The 26,689-nt window shown below is 39.9% G+C and overlaps 1 protein-coding gene and 1 pseudogene across 8 annotated transcripts in view; one reads left to right on the top strand and one right to left on the bottom strand.

Annotated features, from left to right (window-relative positions):
* Positions 1-794: 794 nt before the first annotated feature.
* Cpamd8 (C3 and PZP-like, alpha-2-macroglobulin domain containing 8) overlaps positions 795-26,689 on the top strand; it is an 80,283-nt gene continuing 54,388 nt past the window's right edge. For 2 of the 8 annotated variants that reach the window (XM_063285902.1, XM_039107443.2), the window contains exons 1-8: positions 812-1,016; positions 2,169-2,352; positions 3,092-3,251; positions 3,359-3,411; positions 9,777-9,797; positions 21,389-21,509; positions 21,650-21,759; positions 22,454-22,615. In XM_063285902.1, the coding sequence (XP_063141972.1) occupies positions 931-1,016; positions 2,169-2,352; positions 3,092-3,251; positions 3,359-3,411; positions 9,777-9,797; positions 21,389-21,509; positions 21,650-21,759; positions 22,454-22,615 (897 nt within the window). In that variant the 5' untranslated portion in view covers positions 812-930. Of the gene's footprint in view, positions 1,017-2,168; positions 2,353-3,091; positions 3,252-3,358; positions 3,412-9,776; positions 9,798-10,063; positions 10,233-10,616; positions 10,702-11,671; positions 11,781-21,388; positions 21,510-21,649; positions 21,760-22,453; positions 22,616-26,689 lie in introns of all 8 variants that reach the window. The other 6 variants (XM_039107445.2, XM_039107440.2, XM_039107442.2 and 3 more) reach the window with 6 other exon arrangements.
* LOC134486840 (thymosin beta-10-like) lies at positions 19,789-20,032 on the bottom strand (annotated as a pseudogene).

Here is a 26,689-nt window from a genome sequence, read left to right as displayed (position 1 = left end):
CCCTTCTAGCATGTTCTTTCTTTCTACTCAGTGTCTCAACATTAAAGTTGATTCAGCTTATGCTATGCCTCCCTCTCAAGCCAGTGTCATGAGATCTTTGCAAAAATAAACAGCCCTGTGACCTAGACTGGATATTCTAATGTGGATTCCAACTCCTACCTTAATAACCTTCCAAAGGAACCAAGCTTCGTCAGAAATACTGAAACTTCAACAATTGACACAATCACCTGTAGTTGCACAGGTTATACTTGGCCTCCTACTAAACCGCAGAGATAGAAGATCAGGTTTGTTGACTTCTGTTCTAACAAAGATTTAGGAACAGTGACTTGTAACAGGGGAGTTTTTGAGCTTGCCCAGTATCCACAGTCCCCTTTTTATACACAGGACCCAGAAAAGTAGATACTTGAATGACCAGAGCCAGTAGAACTTAAATCTCTCCAACCTGGACCACTCTAGTGACTCTCAAATGAGAAAGGACAGAAATGGAGATGACACATCCCAGAGCGTGCTACTAGATTCTAAGTGAGTAGAAGAGAGTGAGGTGGCAAATGTCACACAATCATAGCAGAGCCACCCATGGAGAAGACTTACTGGTCATTAAGAAGAGAAAGTCTGCTCTAATTCAGACTAAGCAAATTCTGTGGCCTTGACCCTTTACCAACACTGTCCACAGATTCCCTGGCACCTTTCCTGCGACTGTTGTAATTTATTTGAGTTGTGCTCTGGCCACCACTGAACACAGTGACATTCACAGAGAACAAACATTCTGTTTTGCTATTTGAACACCTTGGGCAGAGTGTTCTGTTTAGAGAGAGGACTTATAAATAAGCCACTGTGGATTGGAGGACTCTGGAAACGGTGTTAAGGAAGAGGATAGCATAAGCCCTGTCCGCTTGTCTTCCTGTTGTCCTATCCTCCTGTCCTTCCACGATGTGGAAGAACAGAGAGGCTCACCTGTGCCTTTTTTCAGTTCTTCTTGCCCTCCTGCCTTCTGCTTCCTCGTTCAATGGAAACTCGTGAGTACCACCAAGGCCCTCTTCCACATCATCCCTCCTCTAATCAAGAACTATCCATTTCCATTCACAGTCCCTTCCCCTAAAAACCTCCTGAAATTCTTTTTGCTTTTTAATTAACAATTATATATATTTTATCATTACATGATTCTAGGTGATCTTTTTTCCAACTGTAAAGCAACCACTGTTACTAAACTGAGGTGTGCTGTCATTTAGAATAGTATTCCTCTTATTACTGAACTGTTAGTATCTCAAATCCTAATCGTCAGTGACATTCTCAGGGGTTGAAACTATTTAAGCACTTTGAAAATAAGCATTTAAATGGGTGGTATCCTTGGTTGGAAATGTGTAGCCTATGGTTTAACCTTGAGATAGATTTACCTGACTGGCACATCAGAACCCTGTGGATGTTTGTGTCCTAAAACAATACTCTTGTTAGGATCAAAGACTTTGGATTAAACTACCAGTAGAACTTCTTATTTGATGGCCAAAATAACCATATAATTAGGATTATATTGCTGAGTGACTTATTTGATCAGAAAAATAAATTTAAGGTGGTAAAAATAAAAAGCAAGCTAGTGATATTTTTTGTATACTGTGATATAGCAATGACTGGCTAGGTTTTGGGGGGCAAAAATCTCTAATTATAGGAAAAGGTAGAGAATGATTCCTAAAGATAGCCTTTGGCACTTGCTCAAGTGTAACATAGGTGAATTATACAAGTTTGAATTTCACAGTCACATTATAAATCATCAGTTAAAAAGTACTCCAAAATAAAAACCGGGTATTGAGTTATTTTTATGGACTAAAAATGTTAATGAAAAAAATCATGATAAATTTCTATGAAAATAACAATTATTCCTCCCGGATTTCCATTTAAAAAAATAGAAACTTTCTAGAACTTGCATGCTGGTTGCTTAGTGAAGGGAGTACACGCCATTCAAACCTGCCCTGGCAGGTATCACTGCTGCAGCCGATGATTGACAAGCTAATAGTTGTCTTTCCACTCTGCTGTGTGGCAAACTGTGACACTGCCACACTGTCAACCTGACATCTCAGACTGTTGAAACATGAATGGTAATGGTGACTGTGATGAAACTCCAGTTATAGACAATGACATCTGTCGTCAGCTGTGCGGAACCCCTTCCTTTCCAGGAAGTATATGGTGCTGGTCCCGTCCCAGCTCTACACCGACACCCCTGAGAAAATCTGCCTGCATCTATACCATCTGAATGAGACAGTGACTGTGACAGCTTCCTTGATATCTCAAAGGGGAACGAGAAAACTGTTCGATGAGCTTGTGGTTGACAAGGACTTGTTCCACTGTCTTTCCTTCACTGTGAGTACTAAGTACCCGTCCTGATTTGTTTACATACTTATGCACATGCGTGTGAGTATGTACATACAATACCCATACATGTTTCCAAAAAAAGGTTAATCTAAAAATATATCTGTGAACTCAGGACAATAGGAATTTAGAGCATTTATCCAAAAAACAAATAGAATACATCATCTCACCCCGAACTGAGAAGGTTCAATACTTGTCCCATTCAATTCCCTCAAAAAAGCCCACATCCCAGAGAAAGAAAGGGTTCTCCAGTTCATAGCACTTCCTGGTGCTGAGTTAGTAAACTTTCAAACAGCACTGATAAAATTAGGACCACAGCTCCTATGCATAATCCTGAGATCCTGAATAAGGGCTGGGTTTCTTCTTCAGGACCTCTCTTCAAGACATAATTCCTATCACCATTAAAACATTACCATTCTCTCTACCTCAGTTTGAGAGTTAGAGCTAAGTTTCTCTCATGTCTTAGAGTTAATTTTCAATGAAGATTATATTTACTCTGTAAAGATGACTGTGTTTTTGTTGTTCACATAAACTCCCACTGACATACAGAAAATGCTTTTTCTTTTCATCCCTTTCTTTTCCTGACAATTTTTCCCTCCATGTAATACTTAAAGAGAAACTGATGGAGCCTCCACCTCTTTCCTGGGAGGTGGAAGGAGAAAAGGTTAATGAGGTAATGTAAGAAAGGCAGAGGGAGATGGTGAAGGGTCTGTGTTCCTGTCGTTCTCAGATCCCTAGATTGCCCTCTTCTGAAGAGGAGGAGTCACTCGACATCAACATAGAAGGGGCAAAGCATAAATTCAGCAAAAGGCGTGTGGTGCTTGTGAAGAACAAAGAAAGTGTTGTCTTTGTCCAGACTGATAAGCCCGTGTACAAGCCAGGACAGTCAGGTATGAAGCTCCACGGTGGGCAAAGGAATTAATACACCAACCTAAACATGGTGTGAAGAAGGCCTGGGTCTGTGGACCTCACTAGAAAATTCTTTCACTTTTTCCAGTTAAATTTCGGATTGTCTCTATGGATAAAAATCTACACCCCCTGAATGAGTTGGTGAGTTTTTTACACGTGGGTATTGGTTGGTTCTTCAAGACAAAATGTCAGAGCAATATTCTAATTTCCAGTTCCTTCTGGGACATGAGTTAGCCTTTTTTTTCTATTCTGTTCTTTTGCCTATTTATACCCCTTACTCTTTTACCTTTGGCTTCCTTATATGTGACTGTTCTTCTTTGGACTCCATTACTGGATAAGTATCTCTGGGTTTTCTTCATACTCTGTGGAGACTTATACTGTATAGAACCTTTTAGGTTTTTCAGTCATTTCTTTTGCAGATTCTGTTACTTTGTGCCATCCCTCAGAAATCCATTCCTAGTGTAATAGGGATATTTCCCACACAGTCTCCATTATTTTTATAACCTCGTATTTAACACTTTGGGTCTTCCCTAGATGGACTCTTCTAAGAATAAAATTGCATTTCAGTCTCTTGTGCTCTGTGCTTAGGCAAGTTGTGTGTATCTGTGTTAAATACTCTCTCCTATGAATAGAAGGGTCTCTGATGAGGGATGAGGGATGCTTTAATCTAGAAACATAAAGATAAATCAGCAACAGTTGGCTTAATACTGCATCCTCTAGCAGCACAATGATAGTGTGTTCTCCCTTGGGGCCTATGATACATCAAGCTCATGATTCCAAGTGTGTGGGTTTCATCTTGCATAGTGGGACTTAAGTCTAGAAGTTGGTTACTTCCTTGACATTTGTGCTACTATTGCACCAGTGGGTATGTCTTACCTGGACAGTGGTTCTCATAGTTTATAGGCTTCATAACTGTATGAGGCTGCTTGTTATCTTCCCCCTCTGATACTATGCATCACACCTTCCCACTGCATTCATCACCATAGGGGTGATGAATCCCGTCTGTACCAGCTTTATGTAGGGTATGATATCCTAAATTGGACATATAAATCCCCTCCTCACCTCCCAAGACACCGGGATTATTTGTGTCATGAGGAAAGTAAAACCGTAAGAGGCAGAGGTGAATCCTGTTAGATCCAGAATGCATGCAAGGGAACAATCCCTAACACAGCCTGGCGGCTGCACATATGAACTTACAGTTGCATTAGCATACACAAGCATATGCAGAACACTGCCATGGAGAGGGGAGATGGACACGAAGTCCAACCCCTAGCTGAGGAGTTCTTGTTAGGACAGCTACTGGGAGAAAGTCAGTTATCTTTACTAGGATAGACCCTGCTAAGTCAACCATCCTTCAGTGGAAGTCCACATGTCCAAGAATAAATGTGCATGCAGCACAAATTGGACTTAATGGATAGAGAAAAAGGAGAGAACACTAATCAGGTACATAGGGAAGGGCGGTAGATCTGGAAGGGGTGAATATCATCAGAAAATACTGTAAAAAGTCTCAAAGAAATACTTAAAAATTAAACAAAATGTCAATCCACTTTTACTTACTTTCTCCTTTACAAATAGCAAATTACAATAGACATCATTTTTTGGAGATTCTAAAAATTCTACTTATCCCAATAATCTGTTGTATAATTTTTTTTATTAACTTGAGCATTTCTTATATACACTTCGAGTGTTATTCCCTTTCCTGGTTTCCGGGCAAACATCCCCCTAATCCCTCCCCCTCCCCTTCTTTATGGGTGTTCCCCTCCCCATCCTCCCCCTTGCCACCCTCCCCCTAGCAATCTAGTTCACTGGGGGTTCAGTCTTAGCAGGACCCAGGGCTTCCCCTTCCACTGGTGCTCTTACTAGGATATTCATTGCTTCCTATGAGGTCAGAGTCCAGGGTCAGTCCATGTATAGTCTTTAGGTAGTGGCTTAGTCCCTGGAAGCTCTGGTTGCTTGGCATTGTTGTACATATGGGGTCTCGAGCCCCTTCAAACTCTTCCAGTTCTTTCTCTGATTCCTTCAACGGGGGTCCTCTTCTCAGTTCAGTGGTTTGCTGCTGGCATTCACCTCTGTATTTGCTGTATTCTGGCTGTGTCTCTCAGGAGCGATCTACATCCGGCTTCTGTCGGCCTGCACTTCTTTGCTTCATCCATCTTGTCTAATTGGATGGCTGTATATGTATGGGTCACATGTAGGGCAGGCTCTGAATGGGTGTTCCTTCTGTGTCTGTTTTAATCTTTGCCTCTCTATTCCCTGCCAAGGGTATTCTTGTTCCCCTTTTAAAGAAGGAGTGAAGCATTCACATTTTGATCATCCGTCTTGAGTTTCATGTGTTCTATGCATCTAGGGTAATTCAAGCATTTGGGCTAATAGCCACTTATCAATGAGTGCATACCATGTGTGTTTTTCTGTGATTGGGTTACCTTACTCAGGATGATATTTTCCAGTTCCAACCATTTGCCTATGAATTTCATAGAGTCATTGTTTTTGATAGCTGAGTAATATTCCATTGTGTAGATGTACCACATTTTCTGTATCCATTCCTCTGTTGAAGGGCGTCTGGGTCCTTTCCAGCTTCTGTCTATTATAAATAAGGCTGCGATGAACATAGTGGAGCACGTGTCTTTTTTATATGTTGGGGCATCTTTTGGGTGTATGCTCAAGAGAGGTATAGCTGGATCCTCAGGCAGTTCAATGTCCAATTTTCTGAGGAACCTCCAGACTGATTTCCAGAATGGTTGTACCAGTCTGCAATCCCACCAACAATGGAGACGTGCTCCTCTTTCTCCACATCCTCGCCAGCATCTGCTGTCACCTGAGCTTTTGATCTTAGCCATTCTCAGTGGTGTGAGGTGAAACCTCTGGGTTGTTTTGATTTGCATTTCCCTTATGACTAAAGATGTTGAACATTTCTTTAGGTGTTTCTCAGCCATTCGTCATTCCTTAACTGTGATTTCTTTGCTTAGCTCTGAACCCCATTTTTTAATAGGGTTATTTGTCTCCCTGCGGTCTAACTTCTTGAGTTCTTTGTATATTTTGGATATAAGGTCTCTATATGTTGTAGGATTGGTAAAGATCTTTTCCCAATCTGTTGGTTGCCGTTTTGTCCTAACCACAGTGTCCTTTGCCTAACAGAATCTTTGCAGTTTTATGAGATCTCATTTGTCGATTCTTGATCTTAGAGCATAAGCCATTGGTGTTTTGTTCAGGAAATTTTTTCCAGTGCCCATGTGTTCGAGATGCTTCCCTAGTTTTTCTTCTATTAGTTTGAATGTATCTACTTTGATGTGGAGGTCCTTGATCCACTTGGACTTAAGCTTTGTACAGGGTGATAAGCATGGATCGATCTGCATTCTTCTACATGTTGCCCTCCAGTTGAACCAGCACCATTTGCTGAAAATGCTATCTTTTTTCCATTAGATGGTTTTGGCTCCTTTGTCAAAAATCAAGTGCCCATAGGTGTGTGGGTTCATTTCTGGGTCTTCAATTCTGTTCCACTGGTCTGTCTGTCTGTCTCTGTACCAATACCATGCACTTTTTATCACTATTGCTCTGTAATACTGCTTGAGTTCAGGGATAGTGATTCCCCCTGAAGTCCTTTTATTGTTGAGGATAGTTTTAGCTATCCTGGGCTTTTTGTTATTCCAGATGAATTTGCAAATTGTTCTGTCTAACTCTTTGAAGAATTGAATTGGCATTTTGATGGGGATTGCATTGAATCTGTAGATCACTTTTGGTAGAATGGCCATTTTTACTATATTAATCCTGCCAATCCATGAGCATGGGAGATCTTTCCATCTTCTGAGGTCTTCTTCAATTTCTTTCTTCAGAGGCTTGAAGTTCTTATCATACAGATCTTTCACTTGCTTGGTTAAAGTAACACCGACATATTTTATATTATTTGGGATTATTATGAAAGGTATCGTATCCTAATTTCTTTCTCAGCTTGTTTCTCTTTTGTGTAGAGGAAGGCTACTGATTTATTTGAGTTAATTTTATACCCAGCCACTTTGCTGAAGTTGTTTATCAGCTTTAGTAGTTCTCTGGTGGAACTTTTGGGATCACTTAAATATACTATCATATCATCTGCAAATAGTGATATTTTGACTTCTTCTTTTCCGATCGGTATCCCCTTGACCTCCTTTTGTTGTCTGATTGCTCTGGCTAGAACTTCAAGAACTATATTGAATAAGTAGGGAGAGAGTGGGCAGCCTTGTCTAGTCCCTGATTTTAGTGGGATTGCTTCAAGTTTCTCTCCATTTAGTTTAATGTTAGCAACTGGTTTGCTGTATATGGCGTTTACTATGTTTAGGTATGGGCCTTAAATTCATATTCTTTCGAGGACTTTTATCATGAAGCGGTGTTGAATTTTGTCAAATGCTTCCTCAGCATCTAATGAAATGATCATGTGGTTTTGTTCTTTCAGTTTGTTTCTAGAATGGATCACGTTGATGGTTTTCCATATATTAAACCATCCCTGCATGCCTGGGATGAAGCCTACTTGATCATGGTGGATGATTGTTTTGATGTGCTCTTGGATTCGGTTTGCCAGAATTTTATTGAGTATTTTTGCGTCGATATTCATAAGGGAAATTGGTCTGAAGTTCTCTTTCTTTGTTGGGTCTTTGTGTGGTTTAGGCATAAGAGTAATTGTGGCTTCATAGAAGGAATTCGGTAGTGCTCCATCTGTTTCAATTTTGTGGAATAGTTTGGATAATATTGGTATGAAGTCTTCTATGAAGGTCTGATAGAATTCTGCACTAAACCCATCTGGACCTGGGCTCTTTTTGGTTGGGAGACCTTTAATGACTGCTTCTATTTCCTTATGAGTTATGGGGTTGTTTAACTGGTTTATCTGTTCCTGATTTAACTTTGGTATCTGGTATCTGTCTAGGAAATTGTCCATTTCCTGCAGATTTTCAAGTTTTGTTGAATATAGGCTTTTATAGTAAGATCTGATCATTTTTTGAATTTCCTCTGAATCTGTAGTTATGTCTCCCTTTTCCTTTCTGATTTTGTTAATTTGGATACACTCTCTTTGTCCTCTCGTTAGTCTGGCTAAGGATTTATCTATCTTGTTGATTTTCTCAAAGAACCAACTTTTGGTTCTGTTGATTCTTTCTATGGTCCTTTTTGTTTCTACTTGGTTGATTTCAGATCTGAGTTTGATTATTTCCTGCCTTCTACTCCTCCTGGGTGTATTTGCTTCTTTTTGTTCTAGAGCTTTTAGGTGTGCTGTCAAGCTGCTGACATATGCTCTTTCCTGTTTCTTTCTGCAGGCACTCAGCGCTATGAGTTTTCCTCTTAGCACAGCTTTCATTGTGTCCCATAAGTTTGGGTATGTTGTACCTTCATTTTCATTAAATTCTAAAAAGTCTTTATTTCTTTCTTTATTTCTTCCTTGACGAGGTTATCATTGAGTAGAGCATTGTTCAATTCCATGTATATGTTGGCATTCTTCCCTCATTGTTTTTGAAGACCAGTTTTAGGCCGTGGTGGTCCGATAGCACGCATGGGATTATTTCTATCTTTGTGTACCTGTTGAGGCCCGTTTTTTGACCAAGTATATGGTCAATTTTGGAGAAAGTACCATGAGGAGCTGAGAAGAAGGTATATCCTTTTGCTTTAGGATAGAATGTTCTATAAATATCTGTTAAGTCCATTTGGCTCATGACTTCTCTTAGTCTGTCTACGTCTCTGTTTAATTTCTGTTTCCATGATCTGTCCATTGATGAGAGTGGGGTGTTGAAATCTCCTACTATTATTGTGTGAGGTGCAATGTGTGTTTTGAGCTTCAGTAAGGTTTCTTTTACATATGTAGGTACCCTTGTATTTGGGGCATACTAACTTATGTTTCTTAATTCCTGTATACAGCAGTGAATTTCCACATGGCTTTTTCACAGATCCTTAGTATTGGTTAACTCTCCTCTCTCCCTTCTCACACCCTCCCTTCTCCCGTCTCAAGCCCTCCCCTCTCCCCTCAAAATATTCCTCCTTTGGACATACATTTTGTAATCTCCATACCATAAATGCTCAGGGTGGGTCTCCCAGAACATCAGAGAAATCTAACGGATGATGTCCCTCAAATTTCTGATTGTGAGTTCCTATTTAGTGAGTGATTCATATGACTCAGAGAGTTCTAGAAAATATATTGAAAAGTTCTCTATGGTGGTGAATAGGCTTACAATTGACTTTCTAACTGGATATTATGTTCATCAAATTTTGGCTGAAAACCCCATCCTAGGGCCTATTCTATAAATCTATTAGATTTGCTGTGTGTGACATTTTTAAATCAGTGATTCTTATCCATCCTAATACTGCCAACTTTTATGCAGTTCCTCATGTTGTGGGAACCCAAAACCCATTTTTTTGTTATTTTTATTGCTACTTTGTAAACACAATTTTGATCCATTTATGGATAGTAATGTAAATATTTTTGAAAACAGTTTTGCCAAAGGGGTTGTGACCTGCTGTTCTAAACTAACGTTGTTTTCCTTGTGTTTCAGTTTCCTCTGGCTTACATTGAGGTAAGAAATTTAAATGTTTCATAATCAGAGAGAAATCAATCTGATGAAAGTAACCTGATGTTGTAATGTTGTTGAACTTCTATGGGTCAGCAGCCCTCTGCCATTCGATATAATGAGTTTGCTATTTCCACTTCACCTTTATTTCTTCTTTCCCCAAAGGAATATAACTGAGTCCCCAAGTGCTTCCATCACCAGCACAGTGATCCTAGAAGCGCTGTTATACTTAACACTATACTGACTTGGAAAATTTCCACCCTCTTTCACAGGATCCCAAAATCAACCGAATTATGCAGTGGCAGGACATTAAGACAGAGAATGGGCTTAAGCAATTGTCCTTCAGCCTGTCAGCAGAGCCCATTCAGGGCCCCTACAAGATAGTCATTCTCAAACAGTCAGGAGTGAAGGAAGAGCATTCCTTCACCGTCATGGAATTCGGTATGGATTGGGAAAACCAAAAGGAGAAAGTGGGTGTCATAGGTTTCTGGTTATCATAGAATGAACTATTTTGGGTTTTATGCTGTGTTTCTTCTGACTCTAGCTAAGGCTGTCCATCTCCAACTTCCAGAAATTTCTGGGATTTTTCAGAAGCAAATTAGTTGTGTTCTTCTTTGTTTGTTTGTTTAATCAAGTAGATACCCCTGTGGTTTGCAAGAAGTGATATAGCACATAACCATTCAACATTCTAACTTTATTGAGGGTGAGGACATTGCCTTAATAATGTGAAATCTCCATTTCTGGACAGAGAATGATCGTTTAGGCAACGAGACAACACATTTCACATCTCCTCTCTGAGCATCTCCTCTCTCTCTCCCACATTAGTGCTTCCCAGATTTGGTGTCGATGTGAAGGTCCCAAACGCCATCTCTGTGTATGATGAGATAATCAGTGTGACTGCCTGTGCGACGTGAGTTACCTGCTTCTGTCCTTCTTTCCTTAAGAATGAACTCAGACACAGAAGATCCCTGGAATAATGCCTCATTTTAGAATATGTAGAAATGCTACAGTTGTGTCCTTCCCCCACTAGAACATTTCCCCTGTGGTGTTCATGTGTCCTTTACTGCTCTGCATCAATCGCTGTGCAATCATTGGCTGCATGCATTGCTGATATCAATGGATAAAATCAATTGTTTGAGGCAGTAAAGAGCTCCTGCCTTTGGAGACAGGAAGGGACCTAATAAGATCCACCCACCCATGTGAAGAGAACATAAGCACCAAGTCAAGGCATCTCCCTACCCTCTTATGGTCTGACAGAAAGAGCAGAGAGACAAGACCTTCCTGTCTGCTTCCAGCTCAAACCATTGCCACCCAAGTTTAACCTTGGACATCTCAGCCTTCTGCTTGCATTTCTGGACCTGATAAATGAGGGCCTTGCACTACAACCAATAAAAGTTCTATTTAAGTCTAGAACCATAAAGAAGGAACTTGCAGTATGTACCTGAATCAAACAGAAGACACACACCCCAGCCTACATTGTCTTGTCATTCCAGTGAACCAGCTCAAAAACTAAACCATAGGACAAAGGCCAAGGACTGAGGAGGTGCATTAGGTTTTGAGTCATTTCCCATCCTCCCCACTCATTTCAGCCCCATCATCTAGTAGCTGAGGATCCTGGTTTGGTGACTTAATCTTTTCAAACCACAAAAAGTAGAAAACCAGGTCTTCCTAGGTTCTTAATAGAGCCAAGAACCTATGTTTTATTGTTTATTAATACATTTATTTACACTGCTAATTCTTAGCATATACACTTAGAATGTGTCAGGAGGCAATGGTGGTCCGTTTTTGTGCCCATTATGAAACTATACAGTCTCAGTGAGAAGACAGTGGGTCTCTGCTTTAGAAAGACCCTGGGTCTCTGTGACTTTATCTTGAGACAGATATACCTATGGGAAACCTGTCCCGGGACGTGTAAAGATAAGTCTTTGCCATGGAAATCCTTCCTTTAGATCTCAGACAAAGTCTGCATGCAAAGAAGAGGACTCGGAGGTAAGTGCATCAGTTCAAAGGCCTTTTAAAAAATATCTAAGGTTAACCATCAGAAAAGCAGACAGCAAAGATGAGAGATAACACTTACCCAGATATTGACAGAGGATGTTCTGGGACCTTGAGCTGTAGCGCAGGGATGGAACAGTAGCCCAGGCATGTATGCAATGCCCAGAAGACCCCACTGACAGAAGTGACAATCCTCAGACCCACTACTTTTAAAGACACATTTCAACAACTTTACTTGGCCACCAAATGTATTTTGAGCGTATATTCATTGTATGAAATAGTAGGTTTACAACATTTCCATACATGAGTGTCATGTATTTCAACTATATTCCTCTGTCCTATTGCCACCTCTGTTTTCTTGGGATCTCATTCTTATGTGGCCTCTTCTCTTCCTAGGTAACCTCCAGTACTTTTGTGCCTTGTAGACTATTCTTAGAAGGTGCACTTTAATTAGCACACATAAATTATAAATAGTTGATCAGAATATATTCATTTACACACATCATGTATTTGATTACCTCCCTCAATCCTGACCCCATTCTCTCAATCCTTTCTCCCGCCAGACCCTTGCTCCTCCCAAATGGAACAATTGTTTTGCTGTCTTTTGGTTCTGTTTTGTTTTACCTCCCATAGGACAGAAAACATGCACTGTTGTGTGTCAGAGTCTGGTATATTTTGTAAAATGTGGTCATCTCCATACCCCTAACATTCTTTTTTTAAATTTTTTTATTAACGTGAGTATTTCTTATTTACATTTCGAGTGTTATTCCCTTTTCCGGTTTCCGGGCAAACATCCCCCCTAACCCCTTCCCCTCCCCTTCTTTATGGGTGTTTGCCTCCCCATCCTCCCCCCATTGCTGCCTTCCCTCCAACAATCACGATCACTGGGGGTTCAGTCTTAGCAGGACCAAGGGCTTCCCCTGCCACTGGTGCTCTTACTAGGATATTCATTGCTACCCATGAGGTCAGAGTCCAGGGTCAGTCCATGTATAGTCTTTAGGTAGTGGCTTAGTCCCTGGAGCTCTGGTTGCTTGGCATTGTTGTTCATAAGGGGTCTCGAGCCCCTTCAAGCTCTTCCAGTTCTTTCTCTGATTCCTTCAACGGGGGTCCTATTCTCAGTTCAGTGATTTGCTGCTGGCATTCGCCTCTGTGTTTGCTGTATTCTGGCTGTGTCTCTCAGGAGCGATCTACATCCGGCTCCTGTCGGTCTGCACTACTTTGCTTCATCCATCTTGTCTAATTGGATGGCTGTATATGTATGGGTCACATGTGGGGCAGGCTCTGAATGGGTGTTCCTTCTGTGTCTGTTTTAATCTTTGCCTCTCTATTCCCTGCCAAGGGTATTCTTGTTCCCCCTTTAAAGAAGGAGTGAAGCATTCACATTTTGATCATCCGTCTTGAGTTTCATTTGTTCTAGGCATCTAGGGTAATTCAAGCATTTGGGCTAATAGCCACTTATCAATGAGTGCATACCATGTGTGTTTTTCTGTGATTGGGTTACCTCACTCAGGATGATATTTTCCAGTTCCAACCATTTGCCTATGAATTTCATAAAGTCATTGTTTTTGATAGCTGAGTAATATTCCATTGTGTAGATGTACCACATTTTCTGTATCCATTCCTCTGTTGAAGGGCATCTGGGTTCTTTCCAGCTTCTGTCTATTATAAATAAGGCTGCGATGAACATAGTGGAGCACGTGTCTTTTTTATATGTTGGGGCATCTTTTGGGTATATGCCCAAGAGAAGTATAGCTGGATCCTCAGGCAGTTCAATGTCCAATTTTCTGAGGAACCTCCAGACTGATTTTCAGAATGGTTGTACCAGTCTGCAATCCCACCAACAATGGAGGAGTGTTCCGCTTTCTCTGCATCCTCGCCAGCATCTACTGTCACCTGTGCTTTTGATCTTAGCCATTCTCAGTGGTGTGAGGTGAAATCTCAGGGTTGTTTTGATTTGCATTTCCCTTATGACTAAAGATGTTGAACATTTCTTTAGGTGTTTCTCAGCCATTCGTCATTCCTCAGCTGTGAATTCTTTGTTTAGCTCTGAACCCCATTTTTAATAGGGTTATTTGTTTCCCTGCAGTCTATCTTCTTCCTTGACCAGGTTATCATTGAGTAGAGCATTGTTCAATTTCTATGTATATGTGGGCATTCTTCCCTTATTGTTATTGAAGACCAGTTTTAGGCCGTGGTGGTCCGATAGCACGCATGGGATTATTTCTATCTTTCTGTACCTGTTGAGACCCGTTTTTTGACCAATTATATGGTCAATTTTGGAGAAAGTACTATGGGAGCTGAGAAGAATTTATACCCTTTTGTTTTAGGATAGAATGTTCTATCAATATTTGTTAAGTCTATTTGGTTCATGACTTCACTTAGTCTGTCTACGTCTCTGTTTAATTTCTGTTTCCATGATCTGTCCATTGATGAGAGTGTGGTGTTGAAGTCTCCTACTATTATTGTGTGAGGTTCAATGTGTGTTTTGAGCTTTAGTAAGGTTTTTTTTTTTAACATATGTAGGTGCCCTTGTAATTGGGGCATAGATATTTAGGATTGAGAGTTCATCTTGGTGGATTTTTCCTTTGATGAATATGAAGTGTCTTTCCTTGTCGTTTTTCATGACTTTTAGTTGAAAATTGAATGTATTTGATATTAGAATGGCTACTCCAGCTTGCTTCTTCAGACCATTTGCTTGGAAAGTTGTTTTCCAGCCTTTCACTCTGAGGTAGTGTCTGTCTTTGTCTCTGAGGTGTGTTTCCTGTCGGCAGCAGAATGCAGGGTCCTCATTGCGTATCCAGTTTTTTAATCTATGTCTTTTTATTGGGGAGTTGAGACCATTGATGTTGAGAGATATTAAGGAATAGTGATTATTGCTTCCTTTTATATTCATATTTGGATGTGAGGTTATGTTTGTGTGCTTTTCTTCTCTTTGTTTTGTTGCCAAGACGATTAGTTTCTTGCTTTTTCTAGGGTGTAGCTTGCCTCCTTATGTTGGGCTTTATCATTTATTATCCTTTGTAGTGCTGGATTTGTAGAAAGATAGTGTGTAAATTTGGTTTTGCCTTGGAATATCTTGGTTTCTCCATATATGTTAATTGAGAGTTTTGCAGAATACAGCAACCTGGGCTGGCCTTTGTGTTCTCTTAGGGTCTGTATGACATCTGTCCAGGATCTTCTGGCTTTCATAGTCTCTGGCGAAAAGTCTGGTATGATTCTGATAGGTCTGCCTTTATATGTTACTTGACCTTTTTCCCTTACTACTTTTAGTATTCTTTCTTTGTTTTGTGCATTTGGTGTTTTGACTATTATGTGTCGGGAGGCGTTTCTTTTCTGGTCTAATCTATTTGGAGTTCTGTAGGCTTCTTGTATGCCTATGGGTATCTCTTTTTTTAGGTTAGGGAAGTTCTTCTATGATTTTGTTGAAGATATTTACTGGTCCTTTGAGCTGGGAGTCTTCACTCTTCTATACCTATTATCCTTAGGTTTGGTCTTCTCATTGAGTCCTGGATTTCCAATATGTTTTGGATCAGTAGCCTTTTCCGCTTTACATTATCTTTGACAGTTGAGTCGATGATTATTATGGAATCTTCTGCTCCTGAGTTTCTCTCTTCTATCTCTTGTATTCTGTTGGTGATCCTTGTATCTATGGCTCCTTGTCTCTTCCTTTGGTTCTCTATATCCAGGGTTGTTTCCATGTGTTCTTTCTTGATTGCTTCTATTTCCATTTTTAATTCCTTCAATTGTTTGATTGTGTTTCCTGGAATTCTTTCAGGGATTTTTGTGATTCCTCTGTATAGGCTTCTACTTGTTTATTTATCTTTTCCTGGAATTCTTTCAGGGATTTTTGTGATACCTCTCTGTAGGCTTCTACTTGTTTATTTATGTTTTCCTGTGTTTCTCTAAGGGAGTTCTTCATGTCTTTCTTGAAGTCCTCCAGCATCATGATCAAAAATGATTTTGAAACTAGATCTTGCTTTTCTGGTGTGTTTGGATATTCCGTGTTTGCTTTGGTGTGAGAATTGGGCTCCGATGATGCCACGTAGTCTTGGTTTCTGTTGCTTGGGTTCCTGTGCTTGCCTCTTGCCATCAGATTATCTCTGGTGTTACTTTGTTCTGCTATTTCTGACAGTGGCTAGACTGTCCTATAAGCCTGTGTGTCAGGAGTGCTGTAGACCTCTTTTCCTGTTTTCTTTCAGCCAGTTATGTGAACAGAGTGTTCTGCTTTCGGGCGTGTAGTTTTTCCTATCTACAGTTCTTCAGCTGTTCCTGTGGGCCTGTGTCTTGAGTTCACCAGGCAGGTCGCTTGGAGCAGGAAGGTTTGTTTTACCTGTGGTCCCGAGGCTCAAGTTTGCTCGTGGGGTGTTGCTTATGAGCTGTCTGTGAGGGTGCCAACCACGAGGTCCTGACCCGCCCTTTCCGGGAGCTTCCGTGCACCAGGGTCCCAGATGGCGTTTGGTGTTTTTCTCTGGAGTCAGAGATGTGGGCAGAGTGTAGTCTCTTCTGGTTTCCCAGGCGTGTCTGCCTCTCTGAAGATTTAGCTCTCCCTCCCATGGGATTTGGTTGCAGAGAACTGTTTATTTGGTCTGTCCCTTCAGATTCTGGTGGTGTCTCAGATGCAGTGGACTTGCTGCTGCTGTGCCCTTATCCAAGGTAACCCAGAGGCCATATACAGTTTCCTCTTGAGCCAGGGATGTGGGCAGGGGTTGGCAGTGTTGGTGATCTCTTCCGCTCTGCAGTGTCAGGAGTGCCCACCTGTCCCGGCCGTGAGCTCTCTTTCCCACAGGGTTTGGGAGCAGTGAGCTGGAGGCAGGGAGCACGGGATTGGGGCTCCCGCTAAAAACCGCAAGTGTCTGGTCCTAGAGGAATTTTGCCTCTGTGTGTTCCGAGGCCACCAATCAGGTCACTTGCAGCAGAAAAGTTGGTCTTACCTGTAGTCTCGAGGCTCAAGTTTGCTCGTGGGGTGTTGCTTATCCCTAACATTCTATTTGGTTTTGATTATCAGTTTATCTGGTGGACTCTCTTGCCTATGATTCATGCAAATGGCACGTCATGCATGGGAACACATTTTAGTATGCTGACATAGACTCCTTTTGCAGATTCCTGACAGTGGATCATATGGTCCCTTGACCTCTCGTTTTCGGAGGATCTTCTAGATTGACTTGGGTAGTGGCTGTACTAGGTTGTAGCCTCACCCACAATGTACAAGATAGGTAGGGCATGAGACTCTTGTGCTCACCGATAACCATTAGAGAAAACAGGAATGTTAAACACATAAGTTTCTCTCCTCAACAGAGGACACAATGCCACACCTGAACTATTACAGATTCTTCCTTTCTAGACTTTTATCCTGAGCAGTTTCTTGGTCAGGTCAATAAAACCCATTGTTTTGGGAGATGCCATTTGTATTTTACCCAAATGTTGTCTGTAGAGCCAAGCGACTCCTGACTCCCACAGACTTTTACCTTTATCTTAGTCATTCTCAGCAGCTATTAGTTACCTGTAGCTCTCGATCTAGGAGTGGGGTTTGTGAAATTTCCCCTTTCCACCACATTGGCAGGTTAACTTGTTTTACCATTATTTATATCTTCTTTGGGCAACCACATTGTTGAGATTTTTATGGGTGTCTCTCCCTGTTGTATCTGAAAGACACTATTTTTGCAACAGGCATTCTGGTCTTTTACAATCTTCTGACTCTCGTTCCATGATTTTCCCTGATCCTTCAATGTAGGGTTATGTTGGAGATGCATTGTTGGGGATGGGTAATCCTAGGCAATTCTGCATTCTGATGGGTTGTGCATCTCTATAAAGGTCTCCATCTCTTGAAAAATAAGGTTCTTTGATGAGGTGAGACCCACATGCATCTGTAAGGACAAGATTTTAGATACAGTAAAGGACTACATTGGTTAAGGAAAATGGCAGTGGTAGGCTGCTCTCTACAGAGTCCATGTGACTGTTGAAGTTATCCATTTCTTCTTAGTTTAACATTTGTATTTTGGATGAATGTAGAAATCTGTCCACTTTTAAGTTTTCTAAATTAATTCAGTATAGGTTTTGAAGTATTCCCTTACAATAGTCCAAATCTTTATAATGTCTGTGTAATATTACCCTGCACATTTCTGATTCTATTGATTTGGGTAATTTTCTTTCTTTCGTTTGGTTAATTGTTCCCAAGATTAGTCTTGATCTTATCTTCTTAAATAACTGTCTCCTTCTTTGTATTCTTTCTTTCTGCTCCACTAGTTTCTGCTCTGGTTTTTATTATTTCTTACTATCTGCCAATACAGAATTTGATTGATCTTTCTTTTTTTCTGAATCCTTGATGTATATCAAGCCATTTATTTGTGTTAAATCTTTTCCTTCTTTTAAGCAGCACTCAGAGCTAGTTATGTATCTCTTGCTTTGAATACATTCAATAGACTTTTGTGTCATGTTTTTATTTTCATTTAATTCCTGGATTTAAATTTTTTTCTTGAGTTCTTTGATTCACTCATTATTAGGTAGTGTGTTGTTTGATTTTCATGAATGCATGTGATTTTTTAACTCCTTGTGCTGTTGATTTTAAGCTCTGTTGCATTGTGGTCAAATAGGGTTCACAGGGATTTTTTAATTTTCCTGTATTTTTCAGATTTGGTTTCTTTCTCACTTCATCATCTATTGTAGAGAAAATTCCTTTCACTACTTCACAGAATAATTATACTTTAGTGTTTCAGTGAAATGTTCTATAAATATCTGTTAGAGCCAAATGATAAATTGATTCTATTTAATTCTGATGATTCTGCCTTTATTTTTTTGTCCAGATGCCCTATTGGAGAAATTAGGGTGCAGAAATCAACTATAACCACTGAATTGTGTTTCATCTGTGTCTTGAATTCACGTGGTTTGCTTTTTATGCAAGTGTGTGTGCTAGACCTTGGTTCATCTATGTTTAGAATTGTAGTGTCTTTCAGTTAATTTTTCACTTTATCAGAATAAAGTGTCCCTCTTTATCTCATCTAATTAATTTTTCCTTGAAATCAGTTTGTTCAGATATTGTAATAGCAATGCCTGCCTGCTTTCTAGTTATTTGCTTTGAATAATTTTCCAATCCCTTCACTCAAAGTGGTGTTTATCTTTGAAGATAAAGTGAGTTTCTTGAAACAACAAAAAGACTAATTTTGTTTCTTAAACCATTCAAGTATCCTATGCCTTTTGATTGGAGAATTGAGGCCATTAATATTTAAAGTTATCACCGAAAGGTGCGTGTTGATTGCTGTCATTTTACTTTTGGTGCTATTTGTGTTTAATCCTATTTTATGTTTCCGTAATTATAGTTTCATTTGTTTTCTTTCTGTAGTCTGTTAGCTTTGCTTCTTCCCCTCTTCTTTCAATGTTCCTGTCCTTTCAATATTCTCAGTAGAGCTGGTTTGGTGGAAGTGAATTTGGTTATCATGTTTATAGCTTTACAATTTTTTCAGTGTAGGAACTTCTTGAACCTTCTCAGTTGTCTATGTCCTGAGCTTTATAAGTCTTGTTTATGTCCTGAGTCTCAGTAGCCTCCTTCCAGACGGAAAGATTAAATTCAGATGAAATTTCTACACAACACCCTAACAATTATTATTATTTGGCAAGATGATCAGTTTAATGAGTGTGTAGTAGTAAGATCACCCATTATTATTGTACCAGGGCCCATCTATCTTTGCTTAGTAGTGTTTCTATTATGAAATGTGATGCACTGACATGTTTACTCAGTAATTGGGGGGAGGTATTCCTTTCACTGATAGGTAGTGACTATTTTATTTCTTGTAACTATTTGGACTAGTCAATTCTATCGGATATAAGTATTGATATTTCTGTTTCTTCTCAACTTGGATTTTCTTGATCCTTCCCTTCCTACCCTTTCATTTTTGATGTGTGTGTGTTCTTTGGAGTCTAATTAGCTAGCCTTTTATTTTTTTTGCCACAAGGTGTGTTTTATTTTCATCAATCATATAGATAATTTTTTACATCACAGGGCAAACTGAGTGCCTGGGTGGGTTCACAGTGCAGCTTGTGGCTTGTGTCTGTCCATCTTCCCCATCAGAAAGGGGTCTCAGAAATGATGAGGTGAGGTGGAGAAATCCTCCTAGGCTTCTAGGAAATTTTACTCCTCTTTTCCTGTTGAATGGTCTCTTTGGTTGGCTGGTGTTCTTCTCATGCTCTTCGGTTTTCTCCAGCTTGGCCTTATTGAAGCTGGCAATTTCCCCCATGGATGGCTTGCCTGCCATTTTTTATAACTCTTGGTATCTCGCTCTAAGCTCGTGCTCCAGTTGCTTCCACTCACATTTCTGCAGCAAAGGATCTAGCCTGTGTCTCTTAATTAAAGACTTAAAATCATTTATACTTAGAGTTACTGTTGATAATTAAGTGTTCATTCCAATGACTATTGGATGATATTTATATTTTATTAAACATCATGTCTGTTGCTGATTTTCTCAGTCTTGTTCTGAATTGATAGCACTCAGATCTTTCTCTGCATGCTTAAATCCTCTGTGAGATCATCAGTCATTTCCAAGACTACACTATTATTTATCCAGCATTAGGACAATTTGCATATCCTAGGATTCAGTTAGTGAAGAGCTGTGCCCCTTTGTACATGTCATGTTTCCCTGCTTGTTCGTGTTTACTGTATTTCATTTTTCTATTAAATTATTTATTTATTCTATATCCTGTTCACAGCTTCCCCTCCTTCCTCACCTTCCAGTCCCTCCTCCTCACCTCCTCTCACCCGTACTCCCTTTCTCCTCAGAAAAGGGATGGCTTCCCATGCATATCAACCAGCCTTGGCATACCAAGTTTCAGTAAGACTAGGCACATCTTCTATTGAGGCTGGACAGACAAGGCAGCCCAGAAAGGAGAAAGGGATCCAGACAAACTGCCACAACAGCAGAAAACCAAAGTTGTTAGAGCAATGCAATTTAAATGAAGTAAAGTATACTAGTATGTCAACAATAATTGTAACAATGAAAATGGTACAAAAAATAAGCTGCGAAACTAAACTTTAATTAAGAACAAAATAATGATCCTGGCGACTCTTATCTTTCACAGTTCAGAATGATGTCAATTCTTACTTATGATGGCTTTTCTCATTCACCGAACCACAGAACGGCAGCTTCTAAGCACCATTTCATTCTGGAAATGGATTTCCCTTTACTTGCTGCCACTAGGTATCAAGCCATCTGGTTCATGTCCGCTAGTAAAAAGTACCATTGAGCTACATCCGTGCCTGTGGTTGCTATTTTAATAATAGAAAGTAATTATTAAGTTCTAATGGCATGTAAGTTAAGTGTTCTGCATGTTATAATTGTGATATTGTATTATACTTAATATTCCTTAATAGATGTATTAAGTAGTAAGTGGATACTTAGAATACAATCACTGTGTTTATGGATGACCAAGCCAAGGCAGTATTGTGACTGGTCATGATCACACAGCACCACAGTGTTTAAGCTGAGTCCCAGGCTTAGAACCAGAAGACCATGCACTAGCACTCTCTTTCTGATAGCAGCCCTTGTGTGTGGGTTTCAGTAGACCATCAACATGACCAGTGTGCCATGTCACCTTGCTTTTATCTTAAATATCAGCTAGACAACAACGGCTGCAGCACACAAGAAGTGAACATCACTGAGTTCCGATTGAAGGAAAATTACCTCAAAGTGCGCCAGGCTTTCCATGTGAATGCAACTGTTACAGAAGAAGGGACAGGTATGTGAGTAAGAATATAGAAGATGGCGCTGTGAAAACTGATACCTTTTCACATCGAGATGGTAGTTCTGAGAATGCAGAAAGCAAGCAACTCTCTAGCCAGCTTGGGCCTTCAATGTCATCACTAATTTCTTCCTCAGGGTCAGAGTTCAGTGGATCTGGAAGAATTGAAGTCAAAAGAACCAGAAACAAATTCCTATTTCTGAAAGCAGATTCCCACTTCAGACATGGGATCCCATTCTTTGTGAAGGTAAGGTGCTTTGTGGTTCATAGGTGGCAGAGCTGTAAAAGGTGCTTCAAGGCTGTTCTGCCGATGTCCAGCGTTTCTGACATCATGGGTTGCAAGACTAGAAGCGCAGCTTAGTGGTGGAGTTTGTATTTCACATGGCCAAGCACATGAGTTCAATTTCCAGAAGTAAAGTGAAGACTAGGAAAGTTTATCAAGAGGCTCCAAATTTAAAACCTATGCAGCAGAGTTTTCGTTTATAACTGCTGTGCCTGAAAACCTTAAACCCCAGAGTATCACCGTGTTTCAATGGTGAAGCAACATGAGCTACATATTCATAACACACCCATGCTCACTGGTAGCCTCTGCTCCCTCACGCGTTGTTCTTTTCATCCTGTAAAACACTGCAAGTACTTGTTGTGTCAGAGCATATACTTGCAGTGTTTTACAGGATGGGCTCATTGATGGTCCCTTGTGAATAATAGGAAAATAGGAAGCATCTAAAAGCATCTGTTATGAAATTAAGAGTATGATACCTTCATTCTCTGTACTTTCACAGCATAGCTACTTCTGCAGGTATAGATTTTCAGAAACTAATTTTTGCAGACTGAATTAGTGGCTGCATCTTTGGAGTCTTTGTATAATACTGAAACAGGGGTTTCTCTACCGTGTCATATACCCATGCCTAGACTATACTTTTCTTCCTTGTTCAATTTAGGTCCGCCTAGTGAATATCAAGGGAGATCCTATCCCAAATCAGCAGGTCTTCATCAAAGCACAAGGAGCTGGCTTCACCAATGCTACTACCACTGATCAGCATGGCTTGGCCAAGTTCTCCATAGATACCAGCGGCATCTCACGATATATCCTGAATATCAAAGTAAGTCAGAAATGAGGAGGACATAAGATACAAGGTGAGACTTTGCAATAGTTTGAAATTAATAATGTTTAGTAATGAATAAAATTCTATGCCAAACCCTTATTTTAAGGCAAAACATAAAAAGTTGCTGACCATTTATAAAAGTATGAGCATATATTGTGAACACATTTTAAACACAGCATTTTTCATAGTCTCTTTTACTGTGTGTTTTAAATAAGTCAAGTTGGGACCTTCAAGCAAAAATGATTAAAAGTCCATTTTTTTCTACCTAGTCAAGGATATTTGTTGTGTATTCTCAAATTCATTACCCAAATATGTTGTGCCCCTTTTCACAAACAAGAGATACTTGTTGTGTAACTGAATGTGACTGACATTACGCTAGTTCCTGCTTTAGATGCACAGAAAGGGGGTTCGGGGCGGAGAGGAGAGAGAGAGAGAGAGAGAGAGAGAGAGAGAGAGAGAGAGAGAGAGAGAGAGAGAGACTCAACAATTTCTAGAAATGCAATTTGGAAATCAGAAAACTCTACAGATCTGCAATCTGCTGTCAGGAGGAACTAGACAGAGTTCCCCCTGTATATCATAGCTTAGTCAGTTATGTCACAAAGGGGAGCCATTCGAAGAGAAGCTCACTATCTGACTTTCCAGGAGAGGTCTCTGAAGACCCTGAGGCCTTACATCTCTAAGTCCCAATAGCCTTTTCCCTAGCTGTCTCAGCATGTACCTCTCTGAGAACCCCTGTGGGGACAGGAATTCCAGCTGTGACTCACACATCTCTGGCTGCAAATTGAAATGGTGGAACTCGTAATCTATCTTATAGAAAGAAGCTGAAAAACATGTCCCTTTGCAAACAGCAGATGGACCCTAGAGATAGGGTGGAGTGTGCATTTCGATGGAGGAGGGAAAGAGCAGTGTGGCACTCATTTGGAGGCCAGCCAGTGTCACATTACTCAGATAGTTTTGGTTCGGAGTCACATACAGGATAAGATACCAAACATTATTATCTCCAGTCCTCCACCACAACACCTGTCCATGCAGTCACACATGCACACGTCGACTGAGAGGGTTCTTCTCTTGTAAGGAGAAACTCCATCAGAATTGGTTAATTTGGCTCCATTCAATCACATGTAGCTCACTTTGTCATTATTTAACATCTTCCCCACAGAAACACATACATAGACTCAGTGACCAGAAGTCAGTCCTGCAGGACAGCAGACATTGTCTTAGCTCAGTTAATGGCTTAGGCAGGTGAGCTCATCCCTCTGATTGCCCATCTGCCTTGAGCGGCTTCACTGCGTCCCAGATTGCACAAGGCTCACTCACTACTGTCTAGTCTTCTCCTCGGATTCCTGGTGACCCTAGAAATGGATCCTTAGGGAAAGAGCCATGTCTTCCTAAGTGATGAAAATTTGTTTTCTTTTTTTTTCTTCATGATCCTATTTCAGATTTTCCAATCTTCTCTTTCTCTTCCTTTGAATTTGACATGTCAATGTTTTGTTTTGTTCTTTACTTAGGGTAGAAACTATCAGGCTTCATTATGGCATTTCATACATTTTGTCATTTAATCCTCCTCTCCCAGTGATCCCTCCATCCCCCAAATTGCTACTCCCCTACTCTTATACTTCAGCTCCCAAGAGTCTTCCTTCCACATCCACATAACGGAGTGCAGACTCCTCTTGTGTTCTTCCCTGATTTTCTTTCTCCTTCTTCATCCTTGTTTCCTTTCTCTCTGACCTTAATCCTTTTTTATCTTTTTCTCAGACTTCCTTTACTGCTGCTTGAGTAATAACGTTTACCTCTATTTTTTGACTTAACATTTAACATACATTGTGTTTTCCACTCTCTATGCATTGGAAATTGGGGTCGAGTGGCTATTTTTAATTGTTTTTTAATTACATCCATACATGTGATTTGCTTTGTTGTTGATGGATATATTGAAATCTCGATGTTCTTGGGGTTTTTTTTGGAGTTAAAGCCTTTGAAAAAGGGCCACTCATGATAAAAATGTCCTTATAATAGCAGGTGTTCTATAGCCATCACTAGAGATGTATAAATTGCAGCATCAAAATAGAAGAAATATGAAAAAACATAACTTATCCCAAACTCTTATTTTTTCAATAACTGCACTCAAAGCTATAGAAGCACATGAAATGTTACACAAATAATTTCATAGTTCTAATTTTTAAAATTATTAATAACAAAATTGGATACATATACAACACCTAACACACACACAGATACACACACACACAGACATACACACACAGTCACATAGACTGCCAAGTGGAGTAAAGAAGAGACTACAGATATTGCCCCCACAATTTTTATAAATTTTTTTAAAAAATGGAAATATAAAAAATAAGGTAAATAAAACAAAGTAGAAGGTTTCACTTATGGACTAGATATAATAGAAGAAAAATATCAGGAGTTACAGATAATGAAAAATTATTATAACACTTAATGAGTGGCAACAAAAAACTAAAAAATCATGGCCCCAACTCTCAAGGCCTCTAGAACTCAGTTAAGAGACAAGGTATGAAGGTGTGGGCATTGCACAGAGTGTAACATGCAAGCAAGTGTCATGGAAAACCCACTCAGTGGACGAACAGAACATTCCCCAACCTGAGAAAAGATACAGACATGACAGTACAGGACACATTTAGAATGACAGACAAGTAGAAAAGAACTCCTCAATTAAAATGCCAAGAATACAGAAACAACAATAAAAAGATTACTAAATGCGGCAAGAGAGAAGGTCCAGCTCACTTACAAAGACAAACTATTAAAGTAACAACAGTCCTAGCCACAGAAGCTTTAAAGGCCAGTACCCTGGGATGATGCAATAAAAGTTGAAAATAAGTAAATAAATGGATAAAACAAAACAAAAGCTGGCAACCAACTTTACTATTCAGATGAAGTTGTCCTGTAAAATTGAAGGGTAATTGATGAGATGAGACCCAATACAGACCTGAAGAAGTAGTAAAAAGGTGCTAAGCTCTTGATAACCTTGAGAGGCCCTAGGCTCAGTTCTCAGAACCCACGTGGTAGCTTATAACCATCCATCACTCCAGTTTCAGGGGTACAATGTCCTCTTCTGACCTCTTCAGGCATCTGGTATATAAATGGTGCACATACATGCATGCTGAAGAAGCATTCATTCAAGCTAAAATAAAATAAATAATACTTTAAAATAAGTTGAGTAAATTAAAGCCACTCATGACTATCATACCAGCATCGTAGAAAATAGTTCAAGAAATAGTACTCACAGAAAAATGAGAAAATATACAATTGTCAGAGCTTAGAAAGAATAAATCTATCACAGAAAGGTAAATAAGAAAAAATTATCAGTTTATTAAGCTAAGAAATTTCAAGATGAACAAAGGAGGAAGAAAATAACAGAGACTATTCAAAACCAGTATGATGGTAATATTAACTTCAACTTGGCAAGATGTAGAATCACCTCTGCAACAAGGCTCTGATGGAGAGATTTAGGTCAGCCTCTAGTCATGCTGTGAATAAATTCATGGGTTAATTTAAGTATAAAGACTAGTATATCTTCATTCTGTCAGCTCCGTTCTTCTAGATAAACTTAATGTAACCATCAAAAAATTAAATGTAAACACCAATGGCTTATGCTCTAAGATCAAGAATCGACAAATGGGATCTCATAAAACTGCAAAGCTTCTGTAAGGCAAAGGACACTGTGGTTAGGACAAAACGGCAACCAACAGATTGGGAAAAGATCTTTACCAATCCTACAACAGATAGAGGCCTTATATCCAAAATATACAAAGAACTCAAGAAGTTAGACCGCAGGGAGACAAATAACCCTATTTAAAAATGGTGTTCAGAGCTAAACAAAGAATTCACAGCTGAGGAATGACAAATGGCTGAGAAAAACCTAAAGAAATGTTCAACATCTTTAGTCATAAGGGAAATGCAAATCAAAACAACCCTGAGATTTCACCTCACACCACTGAGAATGGCTAAGATCAAAAGCTCAGGTGACAGCAGATGCTGGCGAGGATGCAGAGAAAGAGGAACACTCCTCCATTGTTGGTGGGATTGCAGACTGGT

This window comes from Rattus norvegicus, chromosome 4 (genome assembly GCF_036323735.1).
Source record: "Rattus norvegicus strain BN/NHsdMcwi chromosome 4, GRCr8, whole genome shotgun sequence".
Taxonomy (NCBI): Eukaryota; Metazoa; Chordata; class Mammalia; order Rodentia; family Muridae; genus Rattus; species Rattus norvegicus.
The sequence above is the reverse complement of the archived record's forward strand: the minus strand, read 5'-3'. Positions and strand labels throughout refer to the sequence as shown.